Genomic DNA, 16568 nt, shown 5'->3' on the forward strand with positions numbered 1-16568 from the left:
CAATATCTATACATGACTACAGAAGTCCCTGAAAGTAGTCTTTAACCTTCTAAAACAAGAAATATTATGATTGGATATATGGCGAAAAAAGAAAGAAAACCCAAAAAAAGGTGAGAAACTGTTTAGCATTTTTGTAAGAATCCTGTTTTAAAAATAAAACTGAGACAAAATAAAAGATACATACAAAGTTTTAAGACTCCAACTATAGACATTCAAAATAATGATGCAATTTCCAAGGATCCCACATTTTCAACACTTCACCATACAGATTTGACACCCCCCTCACCCTGCCCCATGTATACACTGTGCCCTCTCTCTCCCATTCTAGCTCCAGCTCCAGCTCTTTCTCAGGCCCCCTCTCAGTCTGTCTCTATTTGGACTGTCTTTCAAAATGTGTTTCTGTCTCTCACTGTTCTTGGTAAGGCTGTGTCCCTCAACCTATCTGTATCTTTTCTATTTCTTTCCTACTGTCTTCTATCTCTGTCTCAGAGACTCTCTTTGTTTCCATCTCCATACTTGCACGTATCTCTGCCCCTGCAGCTCTCTAACCCTCTCCCTCTGTGAATAGCTCTGGGGGACTCTCATGATGGGATATGTCTCTGAATCTGCACGTATCTGTGTGTCTCTCTCAGTCTCCTGCCCTCTGTCTCTGCCTCTTCTTTTCTCTCTCTCCCGCCATCTCCTACTCTGTCTCCACATACATATCTCGCTCTCACTCTCTGTATCTCTACTTCCATATGCTGTGCATGTCTGTGTCTCTGGCCTCCCTTACTGTCCCCATGTGTGTCTTCTGTCTCCCACTGGGAGTGTCTTTTGCCTCTTACGACTCTCTTTTCTCTGTCTGCATATGTGTATGATGTATCTCTTTCTCTCCCTCACTCTCCTTCATCTCTGATCCCCATAGCAGCTCTCCTATTCTAGGAATCTGGGTGCATTTTTCTCCTGTGTTCTTCTGTACATGTCCATGCCTCTGTGCCTTTCTCTTCCAACACCTCCTGTTCTGTACCTGCTCCTCTCTGAGTGTGCCCCCATGTCTCTCCCAGTCATTCTTTTTGTAAATTCTGTTTTCTTAGGTATACATCTGTCTCATTTTCTTTCGTTGTGCTTCTTTTCCCTCTTTCTGAAAAATTCTTTCTTTGTATCTCTGTATATGTGTGCATATCTCTTTCCCTCTGGGTATGTATCTCTGTCTTTGTGTCTCTTCTGTAATAACATGAATCTCTTTGTCTAAGTCTCCTGCATGTGTGTGTGTATGTGTGTGCTTGTGCTTGTGCGCACACACGCACATGTGCCTGTCTGCTTCTAACATATTGGTTAAAATAAATATACTTCATTCAGTACCTTGAGCTGCCATAACACCTGGGGCTTGGTATTAATACCTTAAAAGACCTTACCTTTTGACCAGTCTTCCATTTGTACTTCTGTTCTTGTTTGTTCTGGCAGTGTCCCTGGTTTTTGCTCCAAGACTAAAGCTGAAATAAAACCAACTCTAGATAAATAAACTTAAAACAATACAGCAGAACACACCTAAACCTTACCTTTATTTAACAAAGAATTTATAGGATAAATGGTTTTCTAAGACAAGCATAATAAGACAATTAACTGTATTTTCAACAGGTGAAATTAAGTTTTGTTTTGTTTTTTTTTTAGGAAAAGGTACTTTTCTTCACAGTTATAATTTCATAAATATACTTCAGATCAAACTTTTAGATATTCTTGCTCCTTTAGTTAGAAAATGTTCAGTGTACTTAATTTAAATCTTTAACTAAATTTCACATGTTTATACAAATTTTATTACCTATGCTATAGGTTTTATGCCAAAAACTTTAAAACATATTGACTTGAATTTACTATGTATATATTCACATAAACCATTTAACACCTGTAAACCTAATTTGAGATTATCATTCTAATTTTTTTTAAGAATATAAAAAGCATGATTAACTTGTGGGATTATTGTTAGTTCTGTCTTGCATTTGCTTTAATAGTAAACATGATAAGGAATAAGAAACTTGCAGGAGGGGAGGCATGGTTTTAAGGAGAATAAAAGTAGATTTACCTCACAGCTAGAACCCTGCGTTCTTTAAAAAGTCCTCAAATAAAGCTGTAGTAAGCTTCTCCTTTTCCAATTTTCTCTAAATATGTTGATCTGGAGTTAGCAATCTTTTTCTAAGTTCCTCATTTACTTTTGGATTAGCTGAAAATATAGGAAGTTATTAATATCAAAGGAATATGTTCCAGTCAATGAAGCCATTTCCCTACATATTGCCCAAAAAGGTTAATAATAATTGCAGTATTTTAATAAGAGATTCATATAGCAAGACATGTAGAAAATACAGTCTTTAATAACCTCTGGAGTATTTTAAAACATGTCTTACAGGCCTTAATGTGCTTAGTAATATACTATTTAAAACCATAATTTTATCCCTCTGCAATATACAGTCACTCTTCCTCATCATTTACCCAGCTAATGAATGCCAGCAATTAGTAAAATGTAATCCCATTGCACAATCATTTTAATGCTTTTAGCACTCAGAAAAGTAAACACCAAATTAATACTGCTCAAGCCATATCAGATCCTAGTTGGAAGCAAGCAATTATAGTTCAGCTCCTCAGGTGTAATTAAATGATTGGAATGATTTAGTTCCATAAATGCAAGTTAATTCATAAGCAAGCAACAAATATACTGGGAGTAATTACAAGAAACATTGACAGTCTAAGCAGGGCAAATTCTTTTAAGAGCCTGACATAGTAAAATGCTGCCCTCTCCTGGGCATAAAAGTGAATATCTCAAGAGTCAAAAGCAAATTCAGCAATAAAACCTTTTTAAAAGCTGCTAGAAAAAAATGGCTAACACATTAATTTGATTTTCTTTCTTCTAGCAAATCTATATGTATGTTTTATAGCATGATAATTTATAAATACACACATAATTAATGCTTCCCAGTAAAGTTCTCCGTTTGTGTCTCAAAAAACACTGGGCAAGCCCTGAACTTTTAATGAAAATGAGCAATGCTTGTGTGACACTGACAGACTGAGGTGAACCTTCCAGGACCCATATGGGCTGCCAGTCAACACCTGTGATCTTTCTGTCAGTGTTAAGGCTTAACTGGATTGTCACATAAAATAATTAGGCATGCTTTCTAAGTAGTACAATTTGCATAAAATATAACACAAAATAGTATCACTGTGACTTTGCATGTTACACTAAGATTATTCTAATATTAAAATAATGCACTGACATAACTGTCAGAAGCATATTTTAAAACATAAAGTGTTAAGTATTATACAACATAAAGTGCATGCTGGTGTAAGGCACTTCCACCTTGCTACTTTCTTAAAATAATACTCAGGATGAAAGTTTCTTGTATTACTCAGCACACTCTTAACTTTCTAACCTAAACTTCCAAAGTTTATTGTAAGTTATGATATAGTCAATAAGTCTGTGTTGAAAGCATGAATTTATAACCGTAAACCAAATTGGTAACATTGCTTTGCCCTTCCATAAAATTGAGTGCATTCTCCAATAAAATATGGTAATTAGCACAACAAATGTTTATTCCTTCAATAAATGTAAATAGTACTGAAGAAGATAATGTTTAACACTATACCAGTATCATTTGGGAATAAAATAGTGTTAAATTAATGCTCTTTTAATTTGCTATCGCATGATTTTAAAATATATTGTAAGTCATCTTCTGTGCAAACTATAAAAATAAAGCAAAATATTAAAAAGTCCTGTCACTAAGTTTAAAATGTACAGCACATTTGCTTTGCCCTTGATGTCAGAGTCTTATTTTTCAATTCATATCTTGTACACTGTAAGTTAATTGCTTTTGGAAAGTACTTATTATTCATGTAAAAATTAATGTGCCAATGTGTTTAAATCCTTTTAAATGACCATTCATGCATCTTTCTTCTTTAAGTACCAGTGAAATCTGTCAAAAGACATCAGCGCAAAATGATCTTAAAGAAAGTTCTAATAGAGATTTTTTTCTGCTAACACAAGATTTTCATATTCACTAACTTTACTTAAATTCCATTAATTTTTTAAGCTACTTTTAATAAATTCACCAAGTAAAATTTTTAGGCCCCATAGTCTGTCATTTGTGTTCCAGCTGACATTATGAATATTAATAACAGTGTTATCCTGATTAAATAGGCTTCATATGAAATCCCTGTGAATCCTATAGCTCAGACATCTCATTTTTCCAACTCTTTATGAATTTGGATTCAGACATTAAACTGGAAAAATCTTTTAAAAAACAAATTTAATGGCACATTTGCATGTTCTTCAGCAAAAATTAGGTGTTTTAATGATCCAAACAATTAAAATATATAACTATATATCGTAACAGGAGTACTTTTATGCAAAGATGCAACATATTTTATTCCTGTGGCTTTTTTAGTACAAAGGATTAATGCCAATAAAATACTAATTCTTGTCCTTATCTTAAAAAAATTAATATCAAGAACTAGTTTTCAGTAAAAGAAAAGTAACTGGATATTTTGCAATCAGATAAACTAGGCTCCTTTCTTCTCTTTTTTTGCAGTGCTGGGAATAGAACTCACGTGGTAGCACTCTACCACTGAGCTATGTCCACAGTCCTAATGGGGACTTCTTAACAAAAATGCTAACTTAACAGAAACAAAATGTAAATCAACCACTTTACTATTATTAATATACTCTAGGCTCAAAAATCAATTTTCAACTACAATTTGCTTATAAATTGCACTGAAAAAGATTACCTGTGTTTACAAAAAACAAATATAACCAAACATACATACAATATTAGCATCTGTTCAATTAAAACGTTCTCTATCACAGATGCCTAATTTCACTCCTTGAAGTTATTTTTAATTCTCAAAGTCTTATTATGTAAAAGAAAATATAAATAAATTCCACATCCCTGACTCTCGAGATACATGGAAATCTTAATATATCTGATAAAGTCTCTTACATTCACCTATAAAAATATACAGCTTAAAAATTTTTGAACATCTCTATGCTCTTAAATATGAATTGACTATTTCTGTTGTTTTTCAGGGGTGGAACTGTTTGTTCATTTGTTTTTGTATGAGACAAAACTGCTATGCAGTTCAGGCTGGCCTTGAACTCACAATGATCCTCCTGCCTCAGCCTCCTGAGTGCTGGGATTACAAGCGTGTGCCACCACACCAGGCCTTGACTCTTCCTGTTTACTCATCATTAAAACACTTCATGAAACAAAGTTTATTCTCAACTACTCTAAATTTTAATTTGCCTAAAGATTATAAATAATTCTAACATCTGCCCTTTAAAATTAAATAATTTCTGTTCATATAAAAGCATTTAAATGGGATCTTATTTCCCAATGTTACGGTACCCAAATTTTGTAAAACTTACCATAAGCAGAGGATGATGTTCTTCCTACCTTCCGTTATAAGTCACATTCTAGCAAAAGTTATTGGCTGGCTTTGGTTGATGATATTTTTAAATATTAAAATATATATTTAATTAAATTACGAATCTGTGTAAGTTGAATCCAAGAATAAAACTAAGAATCACATATAATATTATATACTGTATCCAAATATAAATAGAAAAACTCCAATTATTTCATATACAGGGGAATGCTGAGAATTTTAAAATTGGAACCATTTCATTCAATGGCCACCAGCAAATTAAGTTCCTTAGAGCCAGGTTAGTAAGAAAAGATTCAGAGAAAAAGGAAAAGAAACAAAAATGGCTTCACATCATAGCTAAGCTATCAAAATTAAAAATGCACCTCATATTTGTACCCACAGTTCCACAGCTGAAATACAAAAAATATTTGGGAGTAGGGGAAAGAGATTTACCTATGGATGTAGGTAGTGTTGTTTGGACAACTATACTATGCATTTCTGCTGGTCTATGGAAAGAAGCACTTAATGCTTAATTTTTTTTGTCTCCTTTTTTCAATTGTTTGTACTTTGTCTCTTCTTAATTTCTTACGCTATTCTTTGCTTTTTCTTTCTTCTTCCAATTTTACATGCATATATCTGGTAATACGAATAACTAGTTAGAAGACAACACTATGCATTACAACAAATACTGTGAAATTCATATTACTGTTAAGTGAAATTCTGTATAACTTGTAATTTTTTGTTTTATTTCTAATTTGTACTTTAAAAATAAAAAAATACATATTTAAATATTTTTTGTACAAAGTTATTTGTTGAAGCAGTATCACTGTACTTGAAAGAGCAACTACTTATGCACCAGTCATGGGGATTTCTTTCTCCTCTAACGCATCAAATTTATTCTTGCCTCAGCACTTTTACATTTCCCAGTCCTGATGCCTAGAACTCTCTCTAGTTCTCTTAATTGTCCTAGTCTCTTTCTAGTTCTCTTAATAGAACCTTTGCTGAAGTCACCTCTTTGAAAAGTGTACCTGGCCATCCAGTCTATATGAGAAACTCCTTTTATCACATTACCTACATTACTGTCTTCATGAAACTGACATGTTTAGCTTTTCTTTGCTTCTTATACTTCATGTCAGCCAACTTTGTGCATGGAAGTTACATTTTCTAAATCTCTGTATCCTTAGAAGAATGTATGGATAAAGTACTCAGTATATATTTGACGAACAGGTGGAGGGACAGATGACAGTTGAATGGGCAGCAATAGAGAACTGGTCAAAAAGTACAGCTCAACCATACGGCAAATCTATATTGTTTATACCACATATTCAAGGAAACATGCACCACATATGGAAGATTCTTCCAAAAACATTTGTTAAATAGCACATATTATGATCAAGACACTGTTCTAGGAATTAGATACAAAATGACATACAAATCATTTTCTTCAACAAATACATTCTTAGTCAAAAATACATGCATAAAATATGTCTGTATAAATTAAAAACAAAAATGTATGACTATATGTACCTATGTGTACAGGCTTAGTTAGGTCTACTATTGTTTTTCTACATGGTAATAGGAAACTACTCCCAGTGATTAGTCTCAGGAAAGGGCCTCGAAGGCTGGGCATAGTGGTTCATGCTGGTAATCTCAGTACTGGACCAGAGACACCAGGCAGGAGGACTGCTGTTAGTTCAAGGCCAGCCTGGACTACATAGGGGTTTTGAGGCCAAACTGATCTATATAGTGAGACAGTGCCTCATAAAAAGAAAAAACAGAAAGAGCTTTAGAATTGGGATGGGTAGACTGAGAAAATAAGAAAAAGAAACATTTATCTTTCATGACATAGCCATATTATTGTTTTATCATGTGCCTGTATTACTTTCAATAATTATAACCTTAGAAAATTCACCAGGAATCCTGAGCATGTCACAATTTAACTGGGAGCCAAAATGAAAAAGAAAGGAAGTGATTTTTGTGACTCTCTTGACATTTTGGAAAAAGTATCATCCTATACTACTCTTTACAGTTATATGTTGTTAGTGTTGTTCCCTTGTTTGCTTGGTTTAAATAGAGTGAAAAGCTCAGAGTACACTAAAATGTCTACCAAAAAGTTTAGATACTAAAGAAGTTCAAAATGTATGAACGTTTCTGAAAATGAAGCAAATTTTCTTGAAACTGTATGTCTTAGTTCAGTTAGGGACTATAATAATGCCAGAGTTCAGGAGTCTACAGTTTAAAAATGTAAAATGAAAATATTCTATATCATGACTATTATTTATATGTTACAGATAATTCCTTTTCAGTATTCACTTTAGTAATCATGAAACTGCTAACAAAAACAACTTTTTTCCCAACACTGAAAGTCACTGTAATAGATAATTTTATGCATCAACATTACTGGGTCATGGGTGCCCAGCTACTGGTCCAGCATTATTTTAGGTATATCCCAATGGTGTTTCTAGATTAAATTAACACTTGATCAGAGAAACTAGGTGGACTGCCCTTCCTAACATGACCAGGCCAGCCAGTAGGCTGAGGGCCTGATCACCACAAAAACACTTAACCTCTAGAACACAGTAAGACAGAACTTATCCAGCCTCACTGTCTTGGGATGGAAAGTCAGTAGTTTCCTTCCTTCACACTCTGAACTATCATCACCTTTCTGTGGAATCAAGCCTCCCAGTCCTATGTGGAAATATAACCTCAGCTCTCCTAGTTCTCAGGCCTTCACACTTCGTAATAGAATTGTAACAACAGTTGTACACGTCATCCAGCTTGCTGACTGTAGATCTTATGACTAGTCATTGGTCAGCTCTACAACTGCAGGAGTCAATCTTTATAGTAAATCAATAATTCTCTCATTCATTCTCTCTCCCCCTCCCCTCTCTCTTTCTGTTTTTCCTTCCTTCCCCATCCCTCTCTCCCTCTCTCTGACTACTATTAATTTTTTTTCCTCTGGAGATTACTACTACAATCATCAATCATGAAATGGCAAAATATTAAGAGAAATAGATATCTGGTATTTCAAATATATGGATTCTGCACTTTCAAAATGTGGAAAGTAAAAACAATGTATCATTTTGAACAATGCAGAAGTCTTCTATGTGAATGACAAATGACACTTGAATGGACAAGAATAGACAGGAATGGACAAGAATAGACACTTAACAAGGAAAGAATGGAAATGGTATAGCACAGCCTACTGGTGGGAAAAAAAATTACAATTTTAAAAATATCACTATTTTCAGAGGGGTAATTACATATCAAGATTTTACAAAATATATTAAAACACTCTGTCCTAAACTGAAGTAAATCACTGTTAATCACAGAGAAGAATATAAAAACAAAGCAAGCTTATAGAATAATTTCTCCAGGGAACAGCCAGCCTGATTTCTTATGATTCTAATGAGTGCCAGGTTCTGATGCAATGACAAAATCCTGCACACACGAGCTTACATTTCCACATGACCAATTTAAGTCCAAATTAAGTCATTGGCATATAAAAGGTTTTTGAAGAAAAGCATTTGGGTAGTTTAAATTACTCTAAAATGACAATTGTGGGAAAAAATGCCACCTGAAATAAAACAATAACAATGGCTATCAGAAAATGTCCCTTTCTAGAGTAATAATAAGCACATAAAGTATTTATTATACTAGATTTTTCTCAAATGGAAACAATTGATTTAATAATTTTCTATAGTTCTTGTTTAATACTAATAAAAAGATATTAAATAAAGGTACATATATGAGAATATATATATATATATATAGATGTTTTTTTATCATTTTGTACTAAGAATTGAACTCACGACCCTGCACTTGTCATGAAGGCACTTGTGCCAATGAGCTATATTCCTAGCCCAAAAATAAATATACTGTAATATTAAACTTTGAATTTTGAACATTTAATAGCAATTTCAAAATTAGTATGTCATTGAGCTATGTAATTTACCAAGAGTACTTTATCAAATTATTTCCAGTGAGTAATGATACATGTATACAATGTATTTTATTTTTTAAATTTTAATATTAAAATATGATATGTTCTAAGTCATAGAACACAATACAAGAAATCAAGTCTTTATAGTAAAATAAGTATTTGACTTATGGCTTGAATTTCTTGTCCAGTATTAAGAAAGTCATGGCCACTGCTGTTCATTTACTGAGAAACCACGAAGTTCACATAATTTCTTGAGTCATTATTGATAAATGTTTTCAATAATAAAAAGTATGCAACAAGAACATGATCCTAAAATAGATATCCTACTTTTTTTTTTTTACCAAAGTATAAAGTTTTTTAGGATCTGGAAGTATTTGTTCCATTAACTGTTTCAGAAGATATACTTTTAAAAGATACATTTAAAAAATCTCAAAATGGGAAAAGAGCTAAATTTTAAAATATTACATACAATATAGTAATAGAATAGTGCAGCATTCTAAGGCTGCAGAGATAGCTCAGTGGCTTTAGAGCCTGCCTGGCAAGCACAAAGTCTTGAATTCAATCTTCAGCACCAAAAAAAAAAAAAAAAAAAAAAAAATACAGCATTCCAGATAAGGTTCCAAATAAACTAAATAAATTAATCAATGTATGCTATTTTTAAAACACATTTTCCAAAAGACATTAATGACTAATCATAAATGACTAATCATTTATTTATTTTTTATGTATTAAGTACAGGGTCTACAGGTTCTCACTGCATGGACTGGACTCATAGTGATTCTCCTGTTTTTAGCCCCCTAAGCACTGGCATCACAAGTATGAGTTTTGAACATTACAACGCCCAGCCTCAATGGCCATCTCAGAGCATCCTGGGGGTGAGGCCGGCACGGCATGCTGCAGTTCAAACCCTGGCTGCTGCGCTCTGCCTAAGCAGGCACTTTAGTCCACTAAGCTATCTGGCCAGCCCTTTCATTTTAAAAAAAGAATGTTGAGTAAATTTGAGAAAACTGCATCTCTATGACACTTATACTTTATATAATATAATCATCATTGATTACCTGACATTTTATATGGTTAAGTCTACAAAAATATTCTATAAATTGCAAATAATATGAAAAGAAATAAAAAAGTAAACTTAAACCTGAAATATTTAAAAATATTACAAAAAGTTACACATTATGTGCCTCCCATGAACTTCTCACTAGTAAGTATTCAACTCAGGAATGAATTGGGGTCAGAGAGAAGAGGGGAGGGGTCACAAGACAGCAGAATATGGGGATGGAGTTCAAGACAGATCACCAAAGTGAGACACAAATGTAACTGTTGAGGCTAGGTGATGAGTACGGTAATGTTCGTTATTTTCATATACATTTGCTCTCCCATAAATATATACATTGAAAAATAAAAAGAATGTAAAAGATTTACTTCCTAGCAAAACTCAATGATTAACTCTCACAGAACCGACAATGAGCATTTTTAAATATCAGAATGTTATTAAAACCCTACAAGGCCATATCTGATGCATATTATATACCAGATATGTAATATCACTAATGAATTAAATATGTATATCAAAAGGATTTTATACAGCATGTCACTGAGAGAAAAGTATGCAAATTCCATTTTAGCATAGAGGAAATGAAAAGAAAGTATTTTTATAAAAAGGAAATATACTTTTTCAATGCTTTGGAATTATTCTTTGTCCTTAGATATAACAATTCCTTGAAACTAACAATTTCTCTGCTTGGAAAAATTGTTGAAGTTGTCACCAATAACTTGGCGCATATGGGAAATAGGGTAGGGATATTCTGTCACCTTTAGCAAAAATTTTCTTTATTAAGCTGTTCATAGACCATCTACTGGATCCTGAAGCCACTTCCAAGTTATTGTTATTGACTTGCAAGTAATCAAGTTTGTTACCTGCTGGAGTCATAACTATGTATAAGAATCTGAAATATCTTTTTATTTTAAAGGCATTTATTTCCATTGCAGATACTTCCTATTTAGCTACAGTCATACTTCTTTACACATACATAATATATTTAAACTAATGAAGATAGCAACCTTCACAAAAGAATCATAAACAGAAACAGTGGTCATGATATGCATGATATTTCATCACTTAATAGGTGGTAAACTTATACACAAAAAATTAGGTAAAATTTATTCAATATATACACAAATATAGATAACATATTTATTAAAATAACTTCATATCAGTGAAAGAAAACTATGTAATTTTTCAGTAAGGTAAAAATCATAACTTGTTATAGGTCATGTTCTGCATCCAATTTGATTTTTCTTTGATTCTTTAAAGGACATAAAGTTAATCCCATTATGGTTAAAACAGTTGAGTACTTTCTGAAATGTCCTCTAAAGCCCATTACTCCAAATTTTGAAATACTGACAAAATATATATATGGATGTGTGTGTGTGTGTGTGTGTGTATGTACAGCGAATAAAAAACAACAAACATGAACAACAATACAGATTTCAAAACAAGATAGGAAATCTACAATAGCTATTATACTGCATATTATTACTTTCAAAATAGTTGTTCAGATTACCAGCTATGAGCATGCAAAATTGTTCACAAACAAATTAAGCATTAACTGTTCCTTTCAAATTATACTTGGCTGGTATCTAAGCAAGATATCGTGCAGATACTTACTGGCAATGTTCTATAAAGTGTTTCAAATAAGTAGAGATAGCTAGGGTTCAAAAACTGATCTCATCTCATCTCTATTCTCTCTCAGGTAACTAGCAGACAACATGCTTCACCAAAACAAGAGAGTAAAGCAAGAAAAAGGAAAACACCATTTTTCAGAGTCCATCACTAAAAAAGAAAGAGGTAAAAGTAATACTCAAGGTTATGGTGAGGAAAAGTTCATAATAAAGCTCTCATCAGACAGAGGGAGATCATTCAAAGCCAAAGGTGCTACCTTAAGAAAACTCTAGGAGAAATTTATTCAAGAAAGGAGGTTGAGAGTCAAATGTTATTTTGGAGTTGACTGAATGATAAACACATAAAACACTAAGCAACAAAATAAACAAGACAATAAAAATTGTACAGTTGAGGGAGAAAGAGAACATAATCAAATCATACTACAAAGTACCTGTTATGAACCTCTGTGTGTGTGTGTTTGTCTGTGATTTTAGGAAGGGTCTACAGGGTGTTCAGGGTCTCACTACTAGATCAGACTCCTAGCGATCTGCCCGTTTACAGTCTCCCAAGAGCTGGGATTACAGGTGCATGCCACCATGTCCAGTCTCAAATACCACCTCAGCGTGCCCTGGGAGCAGGGCCACCATGGCAGGCCCGGGGATCATTCCCCCATCCCTGTTCCTGCTTGCAAGCGCTTTAATCTGCTGAGCTATTTGGCCAGCCCTGAACCTATATTTAACATATTTTATTTTATTTTTACTTTTTTATGTATTTAGTACAGGGTCTACAGTGTCTCATTACACAGATTGGACTTGCAGTGATCCTCCTGTTTTTCAGCCTCCCAAATGCAAGGATTACAGGCACGCACCACCATGCTGTTTCAATCTCAGGCTCAGCATGCCCTGGAGGCAGGGCCTGCATGGCAAGCAAGGATCAAACCCAGTCCCTGAGTCTGCTTAAGCAGGCACTTTCATCCGCTGAGCTATCTGGCTGGCCCTATCATAGTCAATCTTGAATGTCAATTCATTTTGACTTATTATTTTCATTGGCTACCCCAATACGTGACAGAGGAGCTCTCCAGCTCAATGGAGTCCTTCACAACACTCTTTGTAACTCAGTTCTTTCATTTAGCACGTAGTCTTTGAGATTCATTCTTGCTCTATGTAAAACTAGTTTCTTCATTCCAATGGCTCAGTTATTTTCTATTCTATCTTGTAAGTATACTGCAATCTGTTTATATATTTCTCTGTGAATAAGCATTTGGATTGTTTCCAGTTGTGGACTATTATGAATAAAGCAGTAATGAATGTTAAGGCACAAGCTATTTTACAGACAAATACTTTCAATTCTCTTAGATAAATACCCATAGATGAATTGCCTGATTTTACCAAGTTTGTAAGAAACTGCCATACTGTTTCATTTCACACACCTCTCAGCAATCTCAGACAGTTCTAGATATCCACATCTTCATTACCACTTTGCATAGGTACACAGAAACTCCCTGAATTGGCCTCCTTTCCATAGTTACACTAGGCATTGCCCTGGCTGGGACTCCACAGAGGCTCAGCCTCCAAAACCACAAATCCACTAAGCCCTGCCCTACTAGGGGTATTATAGAGCTAAATTAGATATAAGCTGGTATATAGTCAGAGAAGGACTGGATTCTCAAGGAAGTCAGAAAAAGAAAGAAAGAAAGAAAGAAAGAAAGAAAGAAAGAAAGAAAGAAAGAAAGAAAGAAAGAAAGAAAGGAAGGAAGGAAAGAAATCGGAATTGTGACTGGTGTAGCATTTGAAGAGGAGGTCTGAAGATAAAGATGAAGTAGCCAAACCTACATGTCTCCCTAAGACATAAAGAGGGACAATAAGGGACACTATAAATTAGCACCACCTGGTCAAAAAAATCCAGCTAAAACCCAATTGCCCAGATGGGTGACCAGAGTACCCACAACCACCGCTTCCTAATACTGCCTTTGCTTTTTCCATGTACTTTGCTTTGTGATCTGCTTCCCTGTCAGACCACTATTAACTAAGTGATTCTACTTGTATAGCTGATTATATTTCAACCTATGTTGTACATGCATTGTAACTTTGCTGTATAGATTTACCTGACAAAGGTGGCAACCCACTTCCAGGACCCCTCTTGTCTCTCAGAAGCTCTTTCTCAATAAATCTTTCCTAATCTTAACCTCCTTTGTCCTTTGAAATTCATTCTTTGATTTCAGGGAACAGGAACTCAATACATTTGACATCTAGCAGGTTGAAGTTATATTTTTCTAAAGACTAGTTTGATGTAGTGTCAAGCGGACAATGATGGATATTAACAAAAATTAAATCAAGAGTCTGTCCTAGGTCTAAGTGACATGTGGCAAGGTCCATCAATGGCCTGAGAAGAAAGTTAATCCCTAGGTCAAAGGCCTGAACCAAAACCAGCAAATAATCTGTGAATTCCTGGTGCCTCAAACCAAAAGAAGTCCTAGTTGAGGACTTTGACTCATCTGTAGGAATTTGACTAGCCCAAATTCCTTCTAGCTCAGCAGTCTGCAAGCAGATAGCTTACTAGTTAACCATGATCTGTTCCTGTGTGCTTTTCCAAAAATACTTTGTCCCTCAGTCCTTGGGCCTAACCTGCATCAGTTTACCACCAGCACTTCTTGCAGCCCACCAGCAGGTCTCAATCAAGCTGTGTACCAAGGCCAGGGGAAACGTGCCTCTTGGTCTGTCCTTCACTGGCCTTTCACCATTCCAGTTCCCCCAGTAATTAAAATAATTTTGTCTCTGTTTTACTCCATCATATCCCTGACCAGGAGATCAGCGGTCCTAGGCGAGGGCTTCAATATTACTTCTACATCAGGAGTTCTTTATCAGAGCTCCTTCCTTGCAATAAGTCCGTCTGTGTATTGAGGCTGTTCACAACAAATTTGAAATCTAGATGAAGGAAACCATGCCACCTCACTTCTTATATTCTGCAAGACTGGAGTTAGCATCATGAGGGCACTCAATGTTTACCATTTATGTCCTTCAGAGTGGTTCCCTGAGCTGTATTTGTGTTCATTTGTACTACAACTAGGGTAGTTCAGAGGTACTGTCTAGAACACAGGAAGCAGAGTTCTAAGGCAGCTCTGGACAGCAGTCCCGTGGAGTACCCTTCCTCCAAGAGCTCTTAGAGTCTTGGACCTATGATAGCTGGTAGTTAAGGTTTGTATTTAGATATATCCCCAAAGCATGTGCTCCAAAGTCAGTCTTATGAAAGATGATTGAATTATGGAGCCTTACGACTGACCTTCTGTTAGGAGCTGAGGCCTGGTCAGAAGAGGCAGGTCACACAGCTCTCCTTCTTGGCTATGCCCTTTGTTGTTTCTGCTTCAGGACTGCCAAGACATGAGTACCTCTTCCTTTCCTACTCCCCTCTGCCATGCTCTCCTACCTTGTAGCCAGAAAAGCATGAACCAAATCCTCTACAAAGCCCACAGGTAAAATAAGCCTCTATTTAAGTTGTGGGTATTGAGTAATGTGACTTTGTTACTGGGAAAGTGCCCCTCCTTGAGAGGAAGCTCCAAAGATCTGGAAATGGCTCCAATCATTCATCCATTGTCTTGATGAATAAAATCTATCCAAGTAGAATCAAAACCTCACCTTTCATGGTCCTTTTTACTTTGGAAAACAGTCAGAAGACAGTGAATACCAAATTCAGTGAAAAGAAGCCACAACATAACACTTTTATGAGCCTTCCTTTCTCTTGGATGGCACTCAGCAGTGATATTCACCACACTTAAAAATCATACCTCATAAAGACACTCAAGAGAGAAATACTTATCATGTCCTAGATTCTGTCAGTGTCATTCACATAAGGAAGAGCACAGCTATGCTTTGAAACCTTCAAGGGTTCAGTTTGGAAATCTATTGTGATGATGGAGGAAGGATAGAAGCATTATGAGTAGAGTGGCAGGGGGTTAGGTTACTGGGGGTGTTGTCTAGGAAGGGAATGCTCATCTCCTGGGAAGAGTTGTTGAGAGTGAGAAGTCGAGTGCTCTCACCACTTTCTGACTTTTAGTTTTGTGATGTGCTCTCATTCCTGACTATGCTTCCAGAACTGTGCCTATCAGGGACCCTGATAGAAACCGCGATCCCTTGTTTCATGCTACGGTGCAAGGCCACAAAGAAAAAAAAAAATCATAGATCAGACTTGGGGAACTGAAGTAGTCAATGCTCAGTGCTGAGCCAAGATTCCAAACCAGCCAGATCCAGAGTTTATTGGTTGTACAATCTATAGAACAGGGTGAGCAGGCCACATATGGTTGCTGGGGATTAGACATTGATATAGGTAGGGTTTGTAAAGGAAGAAACAAAACATTCTTCCATCAAGAACAGAAGAGAGGGGGCCGGCAGATAGCTCAGCAGCTTAAAGCGCCTGCTTAGGTAGACACAAGGACTGGGGTTTCATCCCTGGTGTGCTGTGCCAGCCCCACCTGAGGACTGGGCGTGGTGATGTGTGCCTGTAATCCCAGGGCTTGGGAGGCTAAAAACAGGAGAAGCACCAGGAGTCCAATGTGTGTGAGACCCTACAGACCCTGTACTA

General features: G+C 35.5%; 1 protein-coding gene across 8 annotated transcripts in view; it reads right to left on the reverse strand.

The window, feature by feature from the left end:
* Positions 1–16568, reverse strand: part of Mipol1 (mirror-image polydactyly 1) — a 349459-nt gene that overhangs the window by 309674 nt on the left and 23217 nt on the right. For 7 of the 8 annotated variants that reach the window (XR_002822316.1, XM_023721848.1, XM_023721844.1 and 4 more), the window contains exons 2-3: positions 2060–2197; positions 1395–1472 (exon numbers count right to left, since the gene is read on the reverse strand). Coding sequence is in view for 7 of the 8 variants with exons in the window: in XM_023721848.1 (XP_023577616.1) it covers positions 1395–1413 (19 nt within the window). In the remaining variant the exon portion in view is untranslated. Of the gene's footprint in view, positions 1–1394; positions 1473–2059; positions 2198–5838; positions 5873–16568 lie in introns of those variants that run through there. The other variant, XM_023721846.1, reaches the window with a different exon arrangement.

This window comes from Octodon degus, unplaced genomic scaffold (assembly GCF_000260255.1).
Source record: "Octodon degus isolate 3935 unplaced genomic scaffold, OctDeg1.0 scaffold00086, whole genome shotgun sequence".
Taxonomy (NCBI): Eukaryota; Metazoa; Chordata; class Mammalia; order Rodentia; family Octodontidae; genus Octodon; species Octodon degus.